Source organism: Mastomys coucha, unplaced genomic scaffold, assembly GCF_008632895.1.
Source record: "Mastomys coucha isolate ucsf_1 unplaced genomic scaffold, UCSF_Mcou_1 pScaffold15, whole genome shotgun sequence".
NCBI classification, from domain to species: domain Eukaryota; kingdom Metazoa; phylum Chordata; class Mammalia; order Rodentia; family Muridae; genus Mastomys; species Mastomys coucha.
Window position 1 is genome coordinate 131,215,512 of NW_022196897.1, and position 17,377 is coordinate 131,232,888.

The 17,377-nt window shown below is 43.9% G+C and overlaps 1 protein-coding gene across 7 annotated transcripts in view; it reads left to right on the plus strand.

The window, feature by feature from the left end:
* Positions 1-17,377, plus strand: part of Cfap61 (cilia and flagella associated protein 61) — a 294,575-nt gene that overhangs the window by 30,444 nt on the left and 246,754 nt on the right. For all 7 annotated transcript variants that reach the window (XM_031372122.1, XM_031372125.1, XM_031372126.1 and 4 more), the window contains exons 7-8: positions 6,729-6,861; positions 16,647-16,806. In XM_031372122.1, the coding sequence (XP_031227982.1) occupies positions 6,729-6,861; positions 16,647-16,806 (293 nt within the window). The remainder of the gene's footprint in view (positions 1-6,728; positions 6,862-16,646; positions 16,807-17,377) is intronic.

The window sequence follows — 17,377 nt, forward strand, 5'->3', positions numbered from 1 at the left end:
CCATGGGGATGGGGGATGCACCCGGTAAGCATGCCACCTGGCTCACAGTGAGATGGGCCTGCCTCGCATCTGACCCCGATAGGCAGTGCCCACAGCTTTAGACCGCTGTCCCTTAGACACTTTACTGCATGGATGGTTCTCCTTAGCCGAGGTGTTCTTTCTGTGAGGCAGGCCTTTGTCATATGCCATTTGAGACTTTGAGGCTGATGTCATCCATTATCATTAGTGCCTTGGGTGATGCAAGATCTTAAATTATCGATTACCCCAAGGAACGCATTTAGTATGTTGAGCAAGTTCCTCTCTATCCATTTTGGAGAAGGGCTTAAGGGACAGTGTTCAGAACTCCAAGCTTTGGATGTTTACTTCTTGTTTTTGCCCAGGAGAGTTGGTATGAAGGTCTGATTTTGGACAGCTTTGTTATTGTGCAGTGGAAGGTTCATGGCTTGGCTTAGGGCTTGCCGTCTCTCCAGATCTTCATTCCTGATTTTAATAATGAATTTTTTTTTTTTAGTTTAAGATTATGAAAATGTGTTTCTTCACTGTATGAAACATTTACAAACACACATACACACACACACATATATACACACTCATGAAAATTGGGGGCCGCAATTTTATTAAGTATATATATAAATACACACTATATAATGATCAAATCTATGTACATCGATGTAGTTAACATCACCATCTCAAACAATTTTTTTTTCTATTTTCTTCTGTTTGATTTTTGAGACAGGAATTCACTATGTAGCACGGGCTGTCCTGTAACTCACTATGTAGACCAGGGTGGCTTTGAACTCATGGAAATCTGCCTGCTGTCCCCACACCCTACCCTGTGCTAGGCTTAAAGTCATACTCCACCATACTCAGTCTCAAACTTTAAAAAAAAGTTTTCATTTATTCTTTGAGAATTGCACATAATCTGTTTCGATCATATCCATTCCTCTCCTGCAACTCTCACCCAACTTATTTTATTTATTTATTTATTTTCAAGACAGGGTTTCTCTGTGTAGCCCTGGCTGTCCTGGACCTCACTTTGTAGACCGGGCTGGCCTCGAACTCAGAAATCTGGCTGCCTCTGCCTCCCAAGTGCTGGGATTAAAGGCGTGCGCCACCACCACCCGCCCGGTCTCACCCAATTTATATTCCTACTCTCTCTCTCCTTCCTTCCCTTCCTCCTTTCTTCCCTCCCTCCCTCCCTTCCTCTCTCTCTTCATTCTGTCTCTCCCTCCCCTCCCCCCAGCCTATTTGGTCTAGTTTGTGTTGGCTGACTACTCTGGGTGTGGGGCCTTACCCCAAGAGTCTCACTCACTGAAGAAAACTGATATCCATCCCCCCTCCCCTCCCCTGTAGCTGCAGTTGAATGTAGCTAGTTCCTCAGCTAGGGGTGGGACTTTGTGCCCACTTCCCTTCTCCCATGCTGGCAAACTTTCTGTAGGTCTTACACGTGCCCTTAAATCTTCATGAGTTGATAAGTACATTTGTCTTGTGTCTGAAAAGCCGCTGCTCCCTTGAAGTCACCTACCACCTCTGACTTTTACAATATTTTTGACACCACTTCTGCATAGATCCCAGAGCCTCGAGGGAAGAGATAGAGCACAGACATTCCATTTGGGGCTGAGCATTCTGATGTCAGCTACGCTCTGTACACTGACTAGTTGTGTGTTTCTGTGTTAACTGCCGTCTACCACAAGGAGCTTCTCTGAGGAGGTTTAGCTGTGCCCTGATTCAACTTCTAGTTTGGACTCTGGGTTCAGACTCCTGGCCTAGAGTAATATTTTGTATTCATTGTGTAAATAACTTTCTTATATTGATTGCTGTCTTAATCCACTTGCTTTAGTTCTTGCTCTATCGCTGTGAAGAGACACCATGACCATGGCAAGTCTTATAAAGGGAAACATTTCATTGGGGGCTGGCTTCTAGTTTCAGAGGCTTAGTCCATTATCATCATGGTGTGTAGCACGGTGGCAGGCATGGCAGGCATGGTGCTGGTGAGTGGCTGAGAGCTGCAGACAGAGGCAGCAACACTGAACATGGTGTGAGCTTACTGGAAATTTCCATGCCAGTTTTAAACTTCCAACCCCCCAGTGACACATCTACTCCAAAAAGGCCACACTTCTTAATCCTCCTCAAGTAGTGCCACTCCCTGGCAACCGGCACTCAAATATATGAAACTATGGGCCCATTCTTACTCAAACCACCATACCACTTAAAAATGATTAGAATGATTTATTAAAATAACTTAATAAAATATTAAATTATTTTTCCAGTCATGAAGAATAACATACGTTAATATGCATTGGTACAACCTTAACTTTTGGTAAATGCTCTAAAATGTAATTAGAGGCTACTCTCCTTTTTTAGAATATTATTTTTTTCTGAACAATATCATCAAGGGTTCTTTTTACAGAAAAAAAAATCCTCTTGTACAGAGGATCCTTTTTTTGCAGGTTAAGAGGGAAGTGAATAAAATGTTCTAGGTTCTTTTTTGCTGAGGGTGTGGGGCCTCCCACAGGGAACAAACACTTGCTGAGAGGCTGCCCTGATTCAGGGAGAAGGCCACCTCACATCTTTCGTGCCACCTCACTGCACGCTCCCAGGACTCTTCCCCCACTCCTTTTGTAAATGAGAAAACTAAGTCTTGGCAGTGAAGTACCTTTGCAGGCTTCTCATCAGGGAGTGGTGGGAGGGATATGGGAGGGGGGCACTTCCCCTCAGAACTGTCTGTGGGGGCTCTTGGGAAAGTCAGCATAAAGTAAGGACCTGGACCTTATTGCCTGTCACCACTGCACCCCAGTTCAGAGCTGTCCTAGAATTCCGTGTCTCCAAAACTCACGCCTCGGTTATCAAGATGCCACACCTTGCTCAAAATACAGCAGTATTTATAACTGGACCCTGGATATCCAGTGACGACCCCAGTGCTACCCTTTTTGGAAGAGGAGCTTGAAGAAAGTGTTGATGGAAGGTGGATGGTAGAGGTAGCCTTGACAGACGCTGGAATTTGGAATAGACAAGCGGACCAGAGTGCGGGATACACATAGAGGCAAGAAGCACAAGGGCAAGGAGCCTTTCTAAGACCAGTGCATTTAGCAGCATACACGTGGTTGAGATGGGTTGACATAGTGGAACAGTGAGGAGCTTGCAAGCATTGTTAAGTGAATGACGAGCAAGGCAGAGCTGTAAGATCACCGATGGAGCAGCTTTGGCTATACCTGCCAGCATTGGCTATCCCTGCCAGCGGGATGCCAGGGTGGTGATTCAGCCTTCTAGAACTAGAAAACAAACAAACAAGCAAACAACCCAGCCCTCCTCTGCCTGCTGATTGTGGGTGTTCTCCAGTGCTTCTTACTGGTTCTTCGTACCTGCATAATAGCACAGTATGCTTCATGCTTAGACATATCTTCGTGTGTCACAGTGGCAGTAGTTCAGAGATAGAATACTGCATCTTTGGCACAGAGTGACAGGTGGCAGACTCAGTGTCCAGCCAAGGTGGGCCAGCTTTCCAGGCCGTGCTTTGGGCACTATGCTGTTTTTATTTTTTCTCTCTCGTCTTTTCAAAAGAGCACCTAACAAGCCTTCGATGGATTTATGGTGGAGCTTCACTACACCTGGCCAAGGTGACCACTGATAATTCTCCAAGTGATCATATTTACTCAGAAGTATGTGGGCAAGGTCAAGGGCAGCTGCTGACATGCAGCCTTATTTTTTTTAAAGATTTATTTTATTTATTTTATGTGTGAGTATACTGTAGCTGTACAGATGGCCGTGAGCTATCATGTGTGTGGCTGCTGGGAACTGAACTCAGGACCTCTGCTGGCCCTGCTCACTCTGGCCCCACTTGCTCCGACACCAGAAGAGGGTGTCACATCTTATTATGGGTGGTTGTGAGCCACCATGTGGTTGCTGGGATCTGAACTCAGGACCTTCGGAAGAGCAGTCAATGCTCTTACCCGCTGAGCCATCTCTCCAGCCCTCATACAGCCTTATTCTAAATGCACAGTTGGCGTTTGCTTTTGGCTCCCTGTTCGAGCCTCACACCTGGGAATCCCACTGGTACTCTGGCGTGAGGGAATGAAACCGCCAGTGGCCATGACATAAGAGCCAGGGTGATAGGAACGAAGAAGAGTTTGGCTGCTGAGATAGAAACCAATGCCTCCCAGCCTCTCAGAGTGACAGTTAACCACCCTTGGATAACAATGGGTGTCCCCTGAATAATGAACAGAGCAGCCTTTTGCCTTCATAAGTATCTTCTCTTCCACAGTAAGGGAGGGAAGTTTAGGGAAACAAGGGTGTAGTGGGACAGTTTGGAGAAATGCATAAGCTAGGTTAAGTTAATCATGGTGCTTCTCTGAGCCTTCAATCTGTAATTGTGACATTCCAGGAGAGTGCCTTGAACTGGTTCTTTCCTCATTGCTTTGTTCTGTAATGAGCTACATCCTCAGTGGCAGCTCTTCATGGGAATCTGCAAGTCATGTTGGCCAGGCTTCATCTTCTAGGTATTATGTAGAAGGCTTCATCCTCTAGGTATTATTATGTGTGCCTTTCCCTTTGGTATTTGACTATTTGGCATTTGGTATAGTCTCTTCTTAGTTCTGGGACCTGAGTTGGTGTTTTGTTTTGTTTTGTTTGAGTCAGGGTCTCATTGTGTAGTCCTGGCTGACCTGGAGTTCGTTGTGTAGTCCAGGCTGACCTTGAACTCACAGACCTCAGCTTGCCCTTACCTCCGGAGAGCTGAGATAAAAGGTTGCGCCACCACACTCAGCTGGTGTTTTGTTTTGAGACAGAGTATCGCTTTATAGCCCAGGTAGTGATGGGATTGTGTATACCGGCAAGTGGCTCATTTATATCCCCAGTTCATCTGTGGGGTTTAATATTGTCTTTTTGTTTGTTTGTTTGCTTGTTTGTTTGAGACAGGGTTTCTCAGTGAAACCCTGGCTGTCCTGGAACTCACTCTGTAGACCAGGCTGGCCTCAAACTCAAAAATCTGCCTGCCTCTGCCTCTCAAGTGTTGGGATTAAAGGCATGTGCCACCACTGCCCAGCTGTCTTTGTTTTTTAAATATATTAGTTTCATCAAGGTACTTGAAATGTGTGTTTATGTATGTGTGTATATGTGTGTATGTATGTATGTATATATGTATGTATGGATGTATGTATGTGTGTGTGTGTATACACACAGACATGTCTGTCTGTCTGTCTGTCTGTATATATGTATAAGTCTGACTAAATTGTTCTAGCAGTTGAGCCTGTGTTGCTAGAGGTCTGGGGTCTGGGTGAAGATTTCCTTCAGACTCCCAGATTTGCAGGAGTCAGCTAAGAATGACTGGAGGTTGTTGTATTGGGGCTGGGAGGAGTTATAACCTGTCTGGTTGGATGATGAACTTTGGTCACTGAGCCAAGGACACATCTCTCAAGTGATTTTGCATTTTGCTACTGGTATTCAGAAAGAGTACCACAAAGAATGCCATTTTGAAGGGCACTGTGAGCTTTGGAGCTGGGGAAGATGGGCTTTCGTCAGCCTGAGCTTGTCTCCAGCTTCTGCTGCAGCCCTGTGGTCTCAGGCAAGGGATCTCGACATCCCTGGTAGCATCGCTTTCCTCTATCTGAACAGGAAGGGGCACTGCCTGCCAAGCACAGGAGCAGAGAAGATGGAGTAAAGCCCTGAGCCTTAGACACATCCAGATCCCTCAGTAGATGGGGCTGGTATTAGCCTCAAAGAGAGAGAACACACTAGACAATAAAACAGGGTGGTGGAGATGACAGAGAATGAATGAGAAGCGTAGAGAAAATAAAGGTCTATAGTTAAGTCAGAGCACACTGGGGGAAATAATGTGAAGTTGGAATTTTTTTTTTAGTATCAGGAACACGGTATTAGAGGATCATAGACAGGAAAAATACAACACTAAATGTTCTAAAAAATATGCTGAAAAGAAGAAAGGAGTGGAATCCGAGATCACATCACTGTGTCATAGTAAACCTAGTTCCTACTTCCTTGAGTAGGGTCAAGGTAATTCATTGTAAAATGTCCTGAGAATGGAAGTCAAGGTAAATATCTCCAGAATGCTGAGCAGGCCTTCATTTCCTTCATAGCACGCCTCCCTCCTAGGAAGTGTAGAGCTGTCTCAGAAGCACATAAGAAGGGCATGTAGGGCTGTGAGATGGTTCAGCAGTCAAAGGCAGGAACTGCCAAGCCTGGTGACCAGAGTTCTAACCCTGGAGCCCATATGATGGAAAGATTGACTCCTGCAAGCTGTCTTCTGAGACACACACACACACACACACACACACACACACACACACACACACACACACGCACACATGCACAGGCACACACACTCTAGATGTTTAAAAAAATTAAAAAGAGGGACAGGGACTGTGGGATAATGTCATAGAAGTAATGATCCTTAGAACACATTCGCCAACTGGTGTCCTCAACTGTCCTTTGATTCCTGGTAGATGCTGCCCTGCCTCCCATTCTCCAGCCATGCTGACCCCTCTGCCCAAATGACCCCATCCCTTCCTCCCCTTCTGGTCACTGTCACACACTTCATCCCAAGGAACATAATGTTATTTGAGATATTTGACACTATTGAAGTATATCATGCTTTTGCTTGTGACAGTATCAGTCAGCTCATTTCATGAGAGCATTGCTGTATCTTTGGTAGGTGCTCTGTTGAAGGGATGCAGTGGATGGAACAAACCCTAAACTGAAGGCTTTCTGTTACACAGGGTAGAAGACCATGATGATCTCATGCCAATATTTATGCACTATGACAACACGCTGAAGGAAATATATGGTGAATACTTCTTGGCTGAACTAATCGAGGCCCAAGATGAAGACCATCATGCTGTGGTGTGTGAGGTTGGTGACGGATCTTCCTGGGGACATAGTGAAAGAAATGAGAGGAATGAGCCATGCATGCTGTTCTGGCTTACTGAGCACCAGTGGAGCTGATGTGCCCAGCTGTTGTTTTTAAAAGAAAAATCCTGATCGTTTGATTTTACCAAATGAAGACTCAGGAGCCAAATGCTAGGGTGAAAGCCTGCTAGCTCAGAGAGGCAGAGAAAGCACCCAGCTGACCTTCATTGTCAACGGACATCCCAGAAGGAAAAAAACCAATAACCCTTCGAATTGAATGTCCCTCCTTCCTACTTCCTATGCATCTCTCTATTCCCCTGACTCCCTCTCATGCTCTGTGTTTCTTCCTATGTTCACTTGCTGTCAGTTGGTTGCTTGCTCCACCTCTTGACCTGTGGTTGACTTTATTTAATCTTGTTTACAAAAACCAGAAAGCTCTCGGATTAAAGGTGTGTGCTAGGGCTGAGCCACACCACAGCTAGACACAGGTTTCCCAGTATACAATCTTGGGGTTCACAGTATGATTAGATATCCTGCCCTCCCGCATGCCCTTCTAGGTAATGGCAAGCCAGCTTCTGAATCCTTCCCAGAGTCAGCCCTTTGTGAGGTTATCCAAAGTGACCAGACTACCGTGGATTCTTTATTTGTCTCTAGAAATATTGACCAAAGATTGGGGAAAGGATAAGATCCCACAGAGATGAATATGGGAGATTTCTATGTATCCTACAATGTTAAGAGACTTCATTTTACTTTTTGAAGTTGTTTTGGTGCAATTTCACACTCACAGTAAAACTTACAAGTATAAATTCCCTAGATACCAGAGGTTTTTCCTTATTTTATCATTCTCTTGATTACATTCTCTAAAATCTGTCTGTCTATCTATCTGTCATTCATCTCCCTCTTATCCTTTCTCTGTCTTCATCCATTCATGGACATGTCTATATATTTATTTAGAATCATGTGAAAGTAAGTTGAAGGTGTAATGCCCCTCATGCCAAATACATAAGTGTTTTCCCTACAAAGCTTGTAACTACAGTATGATGGTCCAAGTATAGTGATCCCAGTGGCTTATCTTCAGACCTCAGTCAGGTTTCACTGACAGATCCAAGTGTCTTGTATGGAAAACCCCACTGACAGACCCACCAGTGTCTTGTATGGAAAAGCCCAGGCCACTTGTCATATTCAGTGTCCTGTCTCTTTAATCCTTAAATTGGAAACAGCTTCCCAACCCTTTATTACTTTTCCCAAACAGGAATGTCTTCAACCAATACAGGAGAGTTCTTTTGTAGAGAGTCTCAATTTGTATTTGTCCAATGTTTTGATTTTTTGATCCATGTTATATATGATTAAATTCAGTTGAATTAGTGAGAAATGCAAAAATTAAAAACATGTACATAACACTTAAAGTTTCTAGTTTTTCTAAGCAAGGGAGAGTAGTAGGCCAACTCTCACTTTGGTCTTTGGGGACCAAAAGAGGGAACCCATATTTTTTTGACTTGGAACTGGGAAACCCAAGGACCACATTCCTCAAGAGACAGAAGAGAGAGAAATGATTAAGCCAGTTAGCCTTAGTGTGTTCAGCCCAACCGGAGGCCCAGGTAGCTAGTGCTGTAAGCACACCCAGGAGTCTTCTAACCGCCTCCTTATTGTCTACTCACTTTGGAGATATTCACACTGGCACACCTCCTTCATCTGTACACCTCCGCTACCTGCCTGCCAGAGGAGACCCCTCCCTGATGTGGCTGGTGGGATTCTGATAGCTGGGAATGAATGCATAGAGGTAGGTGCTTGATGTTGAATCTGTGCGAACAGGCCCTCCTGAACACAGCAGAATCACCTGCTACTTTGTGTCACTGAACTTGACACTTCAGTAATCTTAAGAGTTGAAACTGCTATTCGTGGGGTCTGCTTGGCAGTAGGGAGAAATTGACTTTAGTTGAGACTTTGGTTCATTAGAGTCTATGTTTTTTTTTTTTTTTTTAATCAACTAGACACAGGCTGGAATTATTTGGGAAGAAGTAAACTTAATTGAAGAATTGTCTTCATTAGATTGGCCTGTGGACATGTCTTGATTGGTGATTGATGGGAGAGGGCCCATCCCTGGATTCTCTAGAAAGCAAGGTTAGAAAGAAGGCAATCCAGTGAGCATCATTCCTCCATGGTCTCTGCTTCACTTCCTGGCTCAGCTTCCCTTCGTGATAGGCTGTAACCTATCAGCCAAATCAACCGTTTAGTCCTCCTCCCACAAGTTGCTTTTAGTCAGTGTTTCATCCCAGCAACAGAGAATGAACAAGGACAGATGTTTTAAGGAGTGTCTGATGACAAGATGGGACCACAGAAGTAGGGTCTTTTCATACACTCACATGGCAGCAGGAGGGTGATGTTTGGAAGCAATGGTCCTCACACCTGAGCTGGTCGGGAAGTCCCCCTTGGCCTGAGGAAGCCTTTGTGAGTGGGGCCCCACACAGGCATTTCTGACCTAGTAGTTCTGACAGGGGGAGGCAGGAGCCTGCTTTTCTCTAAGTTGCAGGGTGATGTTGCTGCATGAGGGACTTGTATTTTATATTAAGGAACTAGAGAACCTTCCCTGGAGTAATATCATTCACATCTAGGGTGGTTCTTGTACCCACTATAACTGCACAGTTCAACTTTCATAGTGAGGGCTGGTCTGCCAGGAGGAGAAATGATGGGGAAGAGCCTGAGTGAATATTTGGGCTTGTCACTTACATATACTATAACATGGGCTGCTGAGAGGGCTTGGAGGGTAAGGGCACGTGCCCTGTAAGTCCAGTGACCTGAGCTTAACCCTGGGAAGCCATGAAAAGATGGAAGGAGAACCAGCTCTGCCACAGGGTTGCTCTTTGAGCTCTGTATGTGCGTCTTGGCAAATGCGTCCCACCTCACACACGCATGTAATATTTACCACAGTAAATTAAAAAATTTAAAACCTCTTTAAAAATAATTATTAGCAAACATGAATTCAATAGAGCCCTTGGATCCCCACCCATCCTGTTCATTATTAGAATCATAATTATGTTTCTTTTTTTAATTTTCAAATGGATATTTGAATTTGGTCTTAAAAAGAGATTTCTGTGCCAGCGGATTGAAAAGCATTAAAAGATTGGAATTTGCAATTTTGCTTCTGCGTGATATTTTTAGGGATTCATTCTTCATACGCTCATTTCTTATTTGATGATACTTGCGTGATGTCTTAAAGAATATTACTTTCTTGAAACTTGAAATCAAATATCCTCTGTAATAAGAGGAGCAGTTTGAGGCTTGCTTCCACATCAGGCTTCACAGACTCGGTGACTAAGATTCTCCTGGGAGGCATTCAGACTCTGTGCCAACTTCATGCCACCGTCATCCTTCTTACCGTGATGAAGAGACAAATACTCCAAATTAGATGTGGGCAAAGGACTTGATTGATCCCCCTCCAGAAAAAGATACAGAAAGCATCAGTTGGTGCAGGTGCATGCAAAGAAATCCTTCCTAATCTTAAGGTGCTGGTTTCATTAGGCATTTGGGAAATGTCATTCAAAAACACAGTGAAACCAGGCATGTTGGTGCACATCTGTAATCCTTGTTACCCAGAACCGAGGCAGGAGGATCCCAAGTACAGGACCAATCTAGGTAGGCTACTTTGTTTCAAAAACAAAACAAAACACAACAACAACAACAAAAACTACAGTGAGATAATTTTAATCCTAGCAGGATGGTGGTAGCAATAACAACATCAATACTGCTGCTGCTACTACTACTACTACCAACAACAATAACAATAATAGTAAATAATGAAAGTTTTGGTTTGGAATTTAAGGACATATGGAGGTGACAAGAGTTATTAATTAACTAATTAATTAATTAATCTGTTAGAAGAGTTATTACTGTCGTAGACAGACAGACAGACAGACAGCATGGTGGAGGCTCTGAGTAGAGTTCAGGTCCATGGTAGAGTACAGGGAGTCCCTTCTTCTAGGGTTCAGAATTGGGAGGAGTGGGAAAGACATTGAAAAATTCCTTTTTTTCGATCTGAAGTTGACTATTTTGCCGGAGTAGCCAGGGAGTGATTAGGTAAAGAGTATCAGCTAAGTGGAATCTACAGAAACAAGTTACTTTATTTGTGGAAACTCAAATACTTAGTTTCTGGACCCATCTAAGCCCCACCCAGGCTTTTGCATAAATATCCATGGCAGTATTATTTATTATATCCCACAGATGAAAACTGCCTAAATGTATATCTACTGATGAATGGCTGAAAAGATATGGTATATCGATATTGGAATATTATTAGGAAATAAAAGGGAATAGAGTAGTATAGATATCACTACACATTTGAAAACATTCTGGAAAGAAGCCAGACATAGAGACCACATATTGTATAATAACAGATATCTAAAAGCTCAGACTAGGCAAGTCTTGTGTAGAGAGAAAGAAATTAGGGGCTGTGGAGGATGTTCTTGGTTTTTCTTTGGGGCAGTGTGGATAAAATCTATGGGAATACATAATGGCTATACAATTTTATGATATACTAAAAGCCACTGAGTTGTATATTTGTGAAAAGTTAGCTTGTAGTAAATGAATTATATCAATATGTAAAAATCCTGGTGTCCAAGATAAACTTGGGCCAATTTCTTCGGTCTTTTGAGGGAGGTGCCCAGTTTTTTTGTTTGTTTGCTTTAGTAAGTGTGTTATATCTTATATTAAATAGACTCTGGGGCCAGACAGACGACTCAGCCATTAATGGCTAAACCCACAAGCAAAACAGCCAGATAGAATCATTGCCCAAGCTGGACTCCAACCCCTTCCTGGGCATAAGCCATTATCCTGCCTCATTTTACCAAGTAGTTCAGAGTATAGGTGTGTACTGTCACTCTGTGAGTCATTAAGTGTTTAAAGCTCCCCACATGATTCTGGTGTGTGGTCTGGTTGCTGGCTCTCCTCACCCACTCAGCAGTGAAAATACCCTGGGGAGGGATGGGATGACGTGAGACACCTGTGGGAGTAATGGGTGCCAGCCCTAAATACTAGGATCTGAGAGATTAGACTGAAGATTTTCGTTTAATTTCTTTTATATATTTAAAGTTTTCACTGGTCCTTCAAAGACTTGCTTTCACATGTTTTATTCAGTTAGCTCTAGGCTAATGACAAAAGGTCAGGAAACATTTGGGCCTAAGCGACACCATTTTGAAAAACAGGGTTTTGTACCCAACCACTGAAACCTGCAGGGAAGAAATCACCCAGCGCCTGAATCAGGACTTTGGATCTTCCTTTCCAGTCTCTGTCCTGTTCAATACAGCCATGGCTGGTAGAAGTCTTATAGTTCTCTGGTTTTATTTAAGATGTTAGCGCCATCCCAGATGACTTTGAGGAAGTGATCTTCAGCAGCCATAGTGAGCTCTGCCTTAGTTCTCTTTCTGGGTCTATTTCTTGAACTTTCCATGTGTGAACATCGAGGCAAACAAAGCCTCAGGTTGGAAGTGGCAATGCTGACTCTGAGGTAGGAGTCGCTAAGGAGACGAGGGTGTCTAGCCCAGTCTCCTCCAAAGCCTGCACTGCTTCAGACTCCAGAAGCTTTCTGCTCCATTGAGAGGTAATCACAGATTTCAGTCAAGGGCCTGGGTGGAGATCACTGTGAGAAGAGCCACATCTTGTGTCTGAAGCCTTTTGGGAGTCAAGTTAAATACTAGTCCTATCCTCCACACACTATAGGTTTAGATTTTTTTCAAAACCTACTTTAGGGTTTTTAAAGGTGTCAACCTCCCTGATCAAAGGTAGCGAAAAAGGTTAATAGGGAAAGGGTGTTGTGGTCCTGTTTAGAAGTAGTTCCTTGGGGTGATTCCACTCTTAGCTGTCAGGATATCAACAGTCCAGGTCAATAGCAAACACCAGACATGAATTAGTAGTGGTGGTACAATCCAGCAGAAACAGCAAGGCTCCTCTGAATCAGTACAAGTCAGTGGAATTAGCCAGAATCAGCTGGAATACCAGGAGAAGGTCTTTGGCGCATTTCTCTCTAGGAAGTGAAGACCAATGAAGACCAGCAAAGCCCACTGAAGTGTTGCACAGTGTAACAATGCAAGCACATCCTCTCAGTGTTTGTGCGGTTCCATTTATATACTTTCTAAACATTGCATACCCTTTCAGGTGTCTATTTTCAGCCAAACATCACACACCCTCTCACAAGACAGTTTGCAGAAAGCATCATGTGACACAACTGAATTGTTAAAGAAACCAGACATTTCTACTTCAGCTCACCTCCCACCTGCCTTTCCGGACTTGTCCCTTTAGGGTCCCTGAGCAAAGGTATGTTGGAGCCAACTTGGTTTAGCTTGAGAGAGTTAGTTGTGAAATCCTTAGGAACTTTGCAAGCTATTTTTGCTGAACATAGCCATCATCAAAACCTTATAAAGGCTGGGGATCGAGCTCAGCAGGTAGCATTCCTGCCATATAAACCCAGCATGGTGGCACACACTTGTAATCCTACTAGCACTTGGGAGACAAAGATGGGAAGATCAAAAGTTCAAGGGCACCCATGGCTACATAGCCAGTTCAAGGCCAGCCTATAGACTACATGTGACCCTGTTTCCAAAAACAGACAAAAAAGGCCACTTGTATAAAATTACTACGTAATGTATTATAGTAAATAATGCTTAAAGGTTGTAATTGGGTTTCTTTCAGTGTTGTGTAGCTCTTGGGGGTTTTTGTTTGTGGTCTTATCTAGTGGACATAGTATTTAATAGCATGGCACCACATTATTTCTTCCCTACTTCCCATTTGATGACATCGGTTGGCAACTTGAAACTACCATGATGACAGTATTTTACCATTGGCAAGCACTACACATCTGGACATTTCTTCCCAATATTGCATCAGCATTCGTCAACATATACCATGTATCGGGCAACCACCACTACTGACCAGATGTATGTAGCAAGACAAAGTGCATCAAGTGTGCATCTTCCCAACCCAGTACAGGACGGTTTCAGGCTGTTCACATAGAATTCTTGAGAGCATCAAGTTAGGAGTTAGGAGGAAGATCATTGACTTGTTAAAGAATTGTTGGCTGTGAGGACTTTCTTTGTTCTGTTTGCTACTTTGGACGAGTTTTGAGCTGTGACTTTGCTGCAGGATCCTTGTCATAACTGTACTTTGACATCTGCTGTTTACTTCAAGCTGAGATTTCAAGGAAGGGCGGTTGGAGGCCAAGGCGGCTCCTAGAGACAGATGGGCAGAGCGTCTGTTTTGGCATCATCCAGGACACGGGCAGCAGTGGTCCGAGAAACCACCACTGACCTGCAGGCGGGAGAGAGCCTGCCAGGTTAGCTGTGCACTTGGCACCAAGAGAAGGGGCTCAAAGCCAGTAACGGTCACAACGAGGACAAAAACCCTCATTGTGAAATATGGTCACTTGAAAGGGATGCCTGACTGTGGGGCTTTGGGGGTGGAGTTATAAATGTTAAAGCACTCATGTATAGGTGAGTTAGACCCATTTGCGAAGACAAGCTCCCAGATGGTTTTCCAGTGACCTAAACCTTCTCTGTGTCATCATGAAGACTTACAGGACAGACAAGAAGTGAAAAACCTCCAGTTTTGTATGCCAGTGTGAGAAGACTTGGACGGCAAGAAACAACTCTGTCCGTTGAATAGTAATAATAGCAGCCAGTGCCTTCACACACTGTAAAGTGACATGCACAGCAACAAGCCCATGGCCATCCCACAAATTGATATTTCAGAACAGTCTATCTCAAGACAGTCATTTGAAAGAAACCCAAAGAACAGAGCAGACATCCGTCCATCTATCCTTGCTCTGCTGCTGTCTCTGATTTTTGTAAGTTGTTACAACCCTTGCAGAGAGATGGGACTATAACAGGTTGTGGAATTGGAAGATGCTAAATCTTTGTTCCTAATGGCAAAACATGTTTTTCTCATTTTCATCAGAATGTGTGATCCATGCCATTTGAAATCAAATCCCCAACACAATGAGCCATTAGTGTAATAGCTCATTACTAACAGCGGTCTTATAAATAATACATTCTTATCATGCACATGCAGCTCGCCATGAAGCCAGCAAAAGGTATTTCAGGCCATGCAAGTTTCGCTGCGCCAGCACGGCTGTAGATTAGAAGGACATCTCCATGTGAACCAAGATGGATGCCAATTTTCCCTGCCGGGAGTGAGGCTGGCCGTCTCTTTCTGCACATATGGTAGATGGATTGGTTAATCAGCGTCTGCTGAGTCTTGGGCCTGAAATTATAGAGAAGCCAGACAACTGCAGCTACACAGCCTTTGTTCAGGAGTACAAACAAGACAAACAATTACTTGTTATTTGGGGAAAAAATTAAAATGTTTATTTTGGACTTTCATTAAAGTGTCAATGGCTTTATAAAACAGCTGTGTAAATCGGCCTTTTATAGCAAGTATCATTTGGGGAGGGGTCCAGTAAAGGAAAGATATGCAAGGAAAATTCTTTTATAAAAAGACTGCTTGAAAATAAAGAGCATCTCCCATTTGTTTTTCAAGCACACAAAGGTGTCTTGGAGAAAGACTATCTTTTCCCATGCCATCCAAACACCATTGCCACTTGCTTCCCTGATTGAGGACAGTAAAACATCCACCATTTGTGTGGTGGTGGTAACCTCTTGGGAACGAGTGATGTACAGTACCGGTAAGTCCACTTCCAGAACAGAATGACTGTATCAGTCAGTCTCTCACTCAGCTTCCTGGGAGCCTGTGCTCCTCATCAAAAACATCAAAAATCTGTGCTGGAGAGATGGCTTAGTGGTTAAAAGCACTCACTGGCTGCTCTTCCAGAGGTCCTGAGTTCAATTCCCAGCAGCCACATGGTGGCTTGCAACCATCTATAATGGGATCTGATGCCCTCTTCTGGCATATAGATCATATATGTATATATAGGTCATATACCCAAAATAAATAAATTTTGAAAAAAAGAGTCAACAATCATAGATTAAAATCATGGTGAGCATTGCACAAGCCTCAGTACCTGGTGCCGATGTTTCCGTGTGTGTGTGTGTGTGTGTGTGTGTGTGTGTGTGTGTGTGTGTGTGCGCGCGCGCGCGCACGCGGTTTTTGTTTGTAGATCCAGGCAGACTTTGTTGAGCTGCTTCCTACCAAACAACCTTTCTTCACTTCTCTCCTGAGACCAATCAAGTACTTGATAAGTGAATTCAGGAGATAGTGAAGAGTTTCTGTCAAGGAGCCCTGAATTTGTGATTGCTCTCTTAAGTTGGAGTTCATCTGATGGGTTCAGGGTCAACCCCCTTTACTAAGAGCTGTCCATGATGTGTGGGAAGGGCAGGGGGAGAAAGGTGCCCAAAGTCAGGGCTTATGGATGAGTAAAAAGAAAAGCGGGCAAACAAGCCCCCACCCTCTTCTCTCTCTCCCCCCCCAACCCCCCCGGCTCTCACACTCACACACATACACATAGGACAAAACATCAAACTCCTAGCTGGCCAAGGGAGTGGGTGGAGGGTGGTGTGGAGTCACTCAGAAAGAGGTCATGTGTAGCATCTTCCAGTAATGCCTCCTTAAGAATACTCTGACCACTGCCTTAAGTTACTTCCCAACTGTTAAGATCATCCACAGTGGTCACTCACTTGTGGGACGTACCTTTGAGCATGTTGTGTATTCCATGCATGGTACCAGACACCAGAGCTACCTGGCCTTCCACCCCCACGCTACCACTGAGCCACATGCTATGTGCTTGCGACAGTTGCACGGCAGTCATCACCTGAAGTCTGATAGGTGGCTGTGTTCCCGTTTTCCAGGTGGAAGGCAAGGCTGTCGGGTTCATGAGCGTGTGCTCCAGTGTGAACTTGCCCCTGCTGCATGAGTGCTTTGACCTGGGGGCTTTCCATGGATTCTGCTTCCCACATCCTGATGATATTTTGAAACCATCCGAAGAACCCAGTCCTGAAGAGAGTGAAGGTATAGTAAGCCATCCCGGGACAAATCAGAAAATTCCATACGTGTCTTACACACAGCTGTGCTATTTCTTTGCTGAGAGTCTCCTTGAGTTCCATTTATGAAGCGCTTTACATGATGATTCAGATTTTTGTGAAATCTGTGAGTCCAGAAACAAGCCCGCACAGCTAGAATTAGACATGGTTTAACTAAAGCTAAAGGTTCCCAAACTTAGAGTGTTTGCTTGTAGAAGTGAGATAGTTGCTAGCATGTTAGACTTTTTTTATACCCTCTGTAGTATGAGTCTATTGCAAATGGTCATTTTAAACTTGTCTGGCTGATTCCTAGCTATATGAAATAATGTACCACATGTACGTATGTACATATATACATGCCAGCAAAATACATATAAAATAATTTTTTAAAAAAAAAAATTTCTGGGAGGTCCCACCTTTAGTCCCAGCATGTGGGAAGCAGAGGCAGGTGGATCTCTGAGTTTAAAGCCAGGTTTGATCTCTACAGAGTGAGTTTCAGGACAGCCAGGGCTACAAGAGAAACCCTGTCTCTAAAAAACAACCAACTAACCAAACAAACA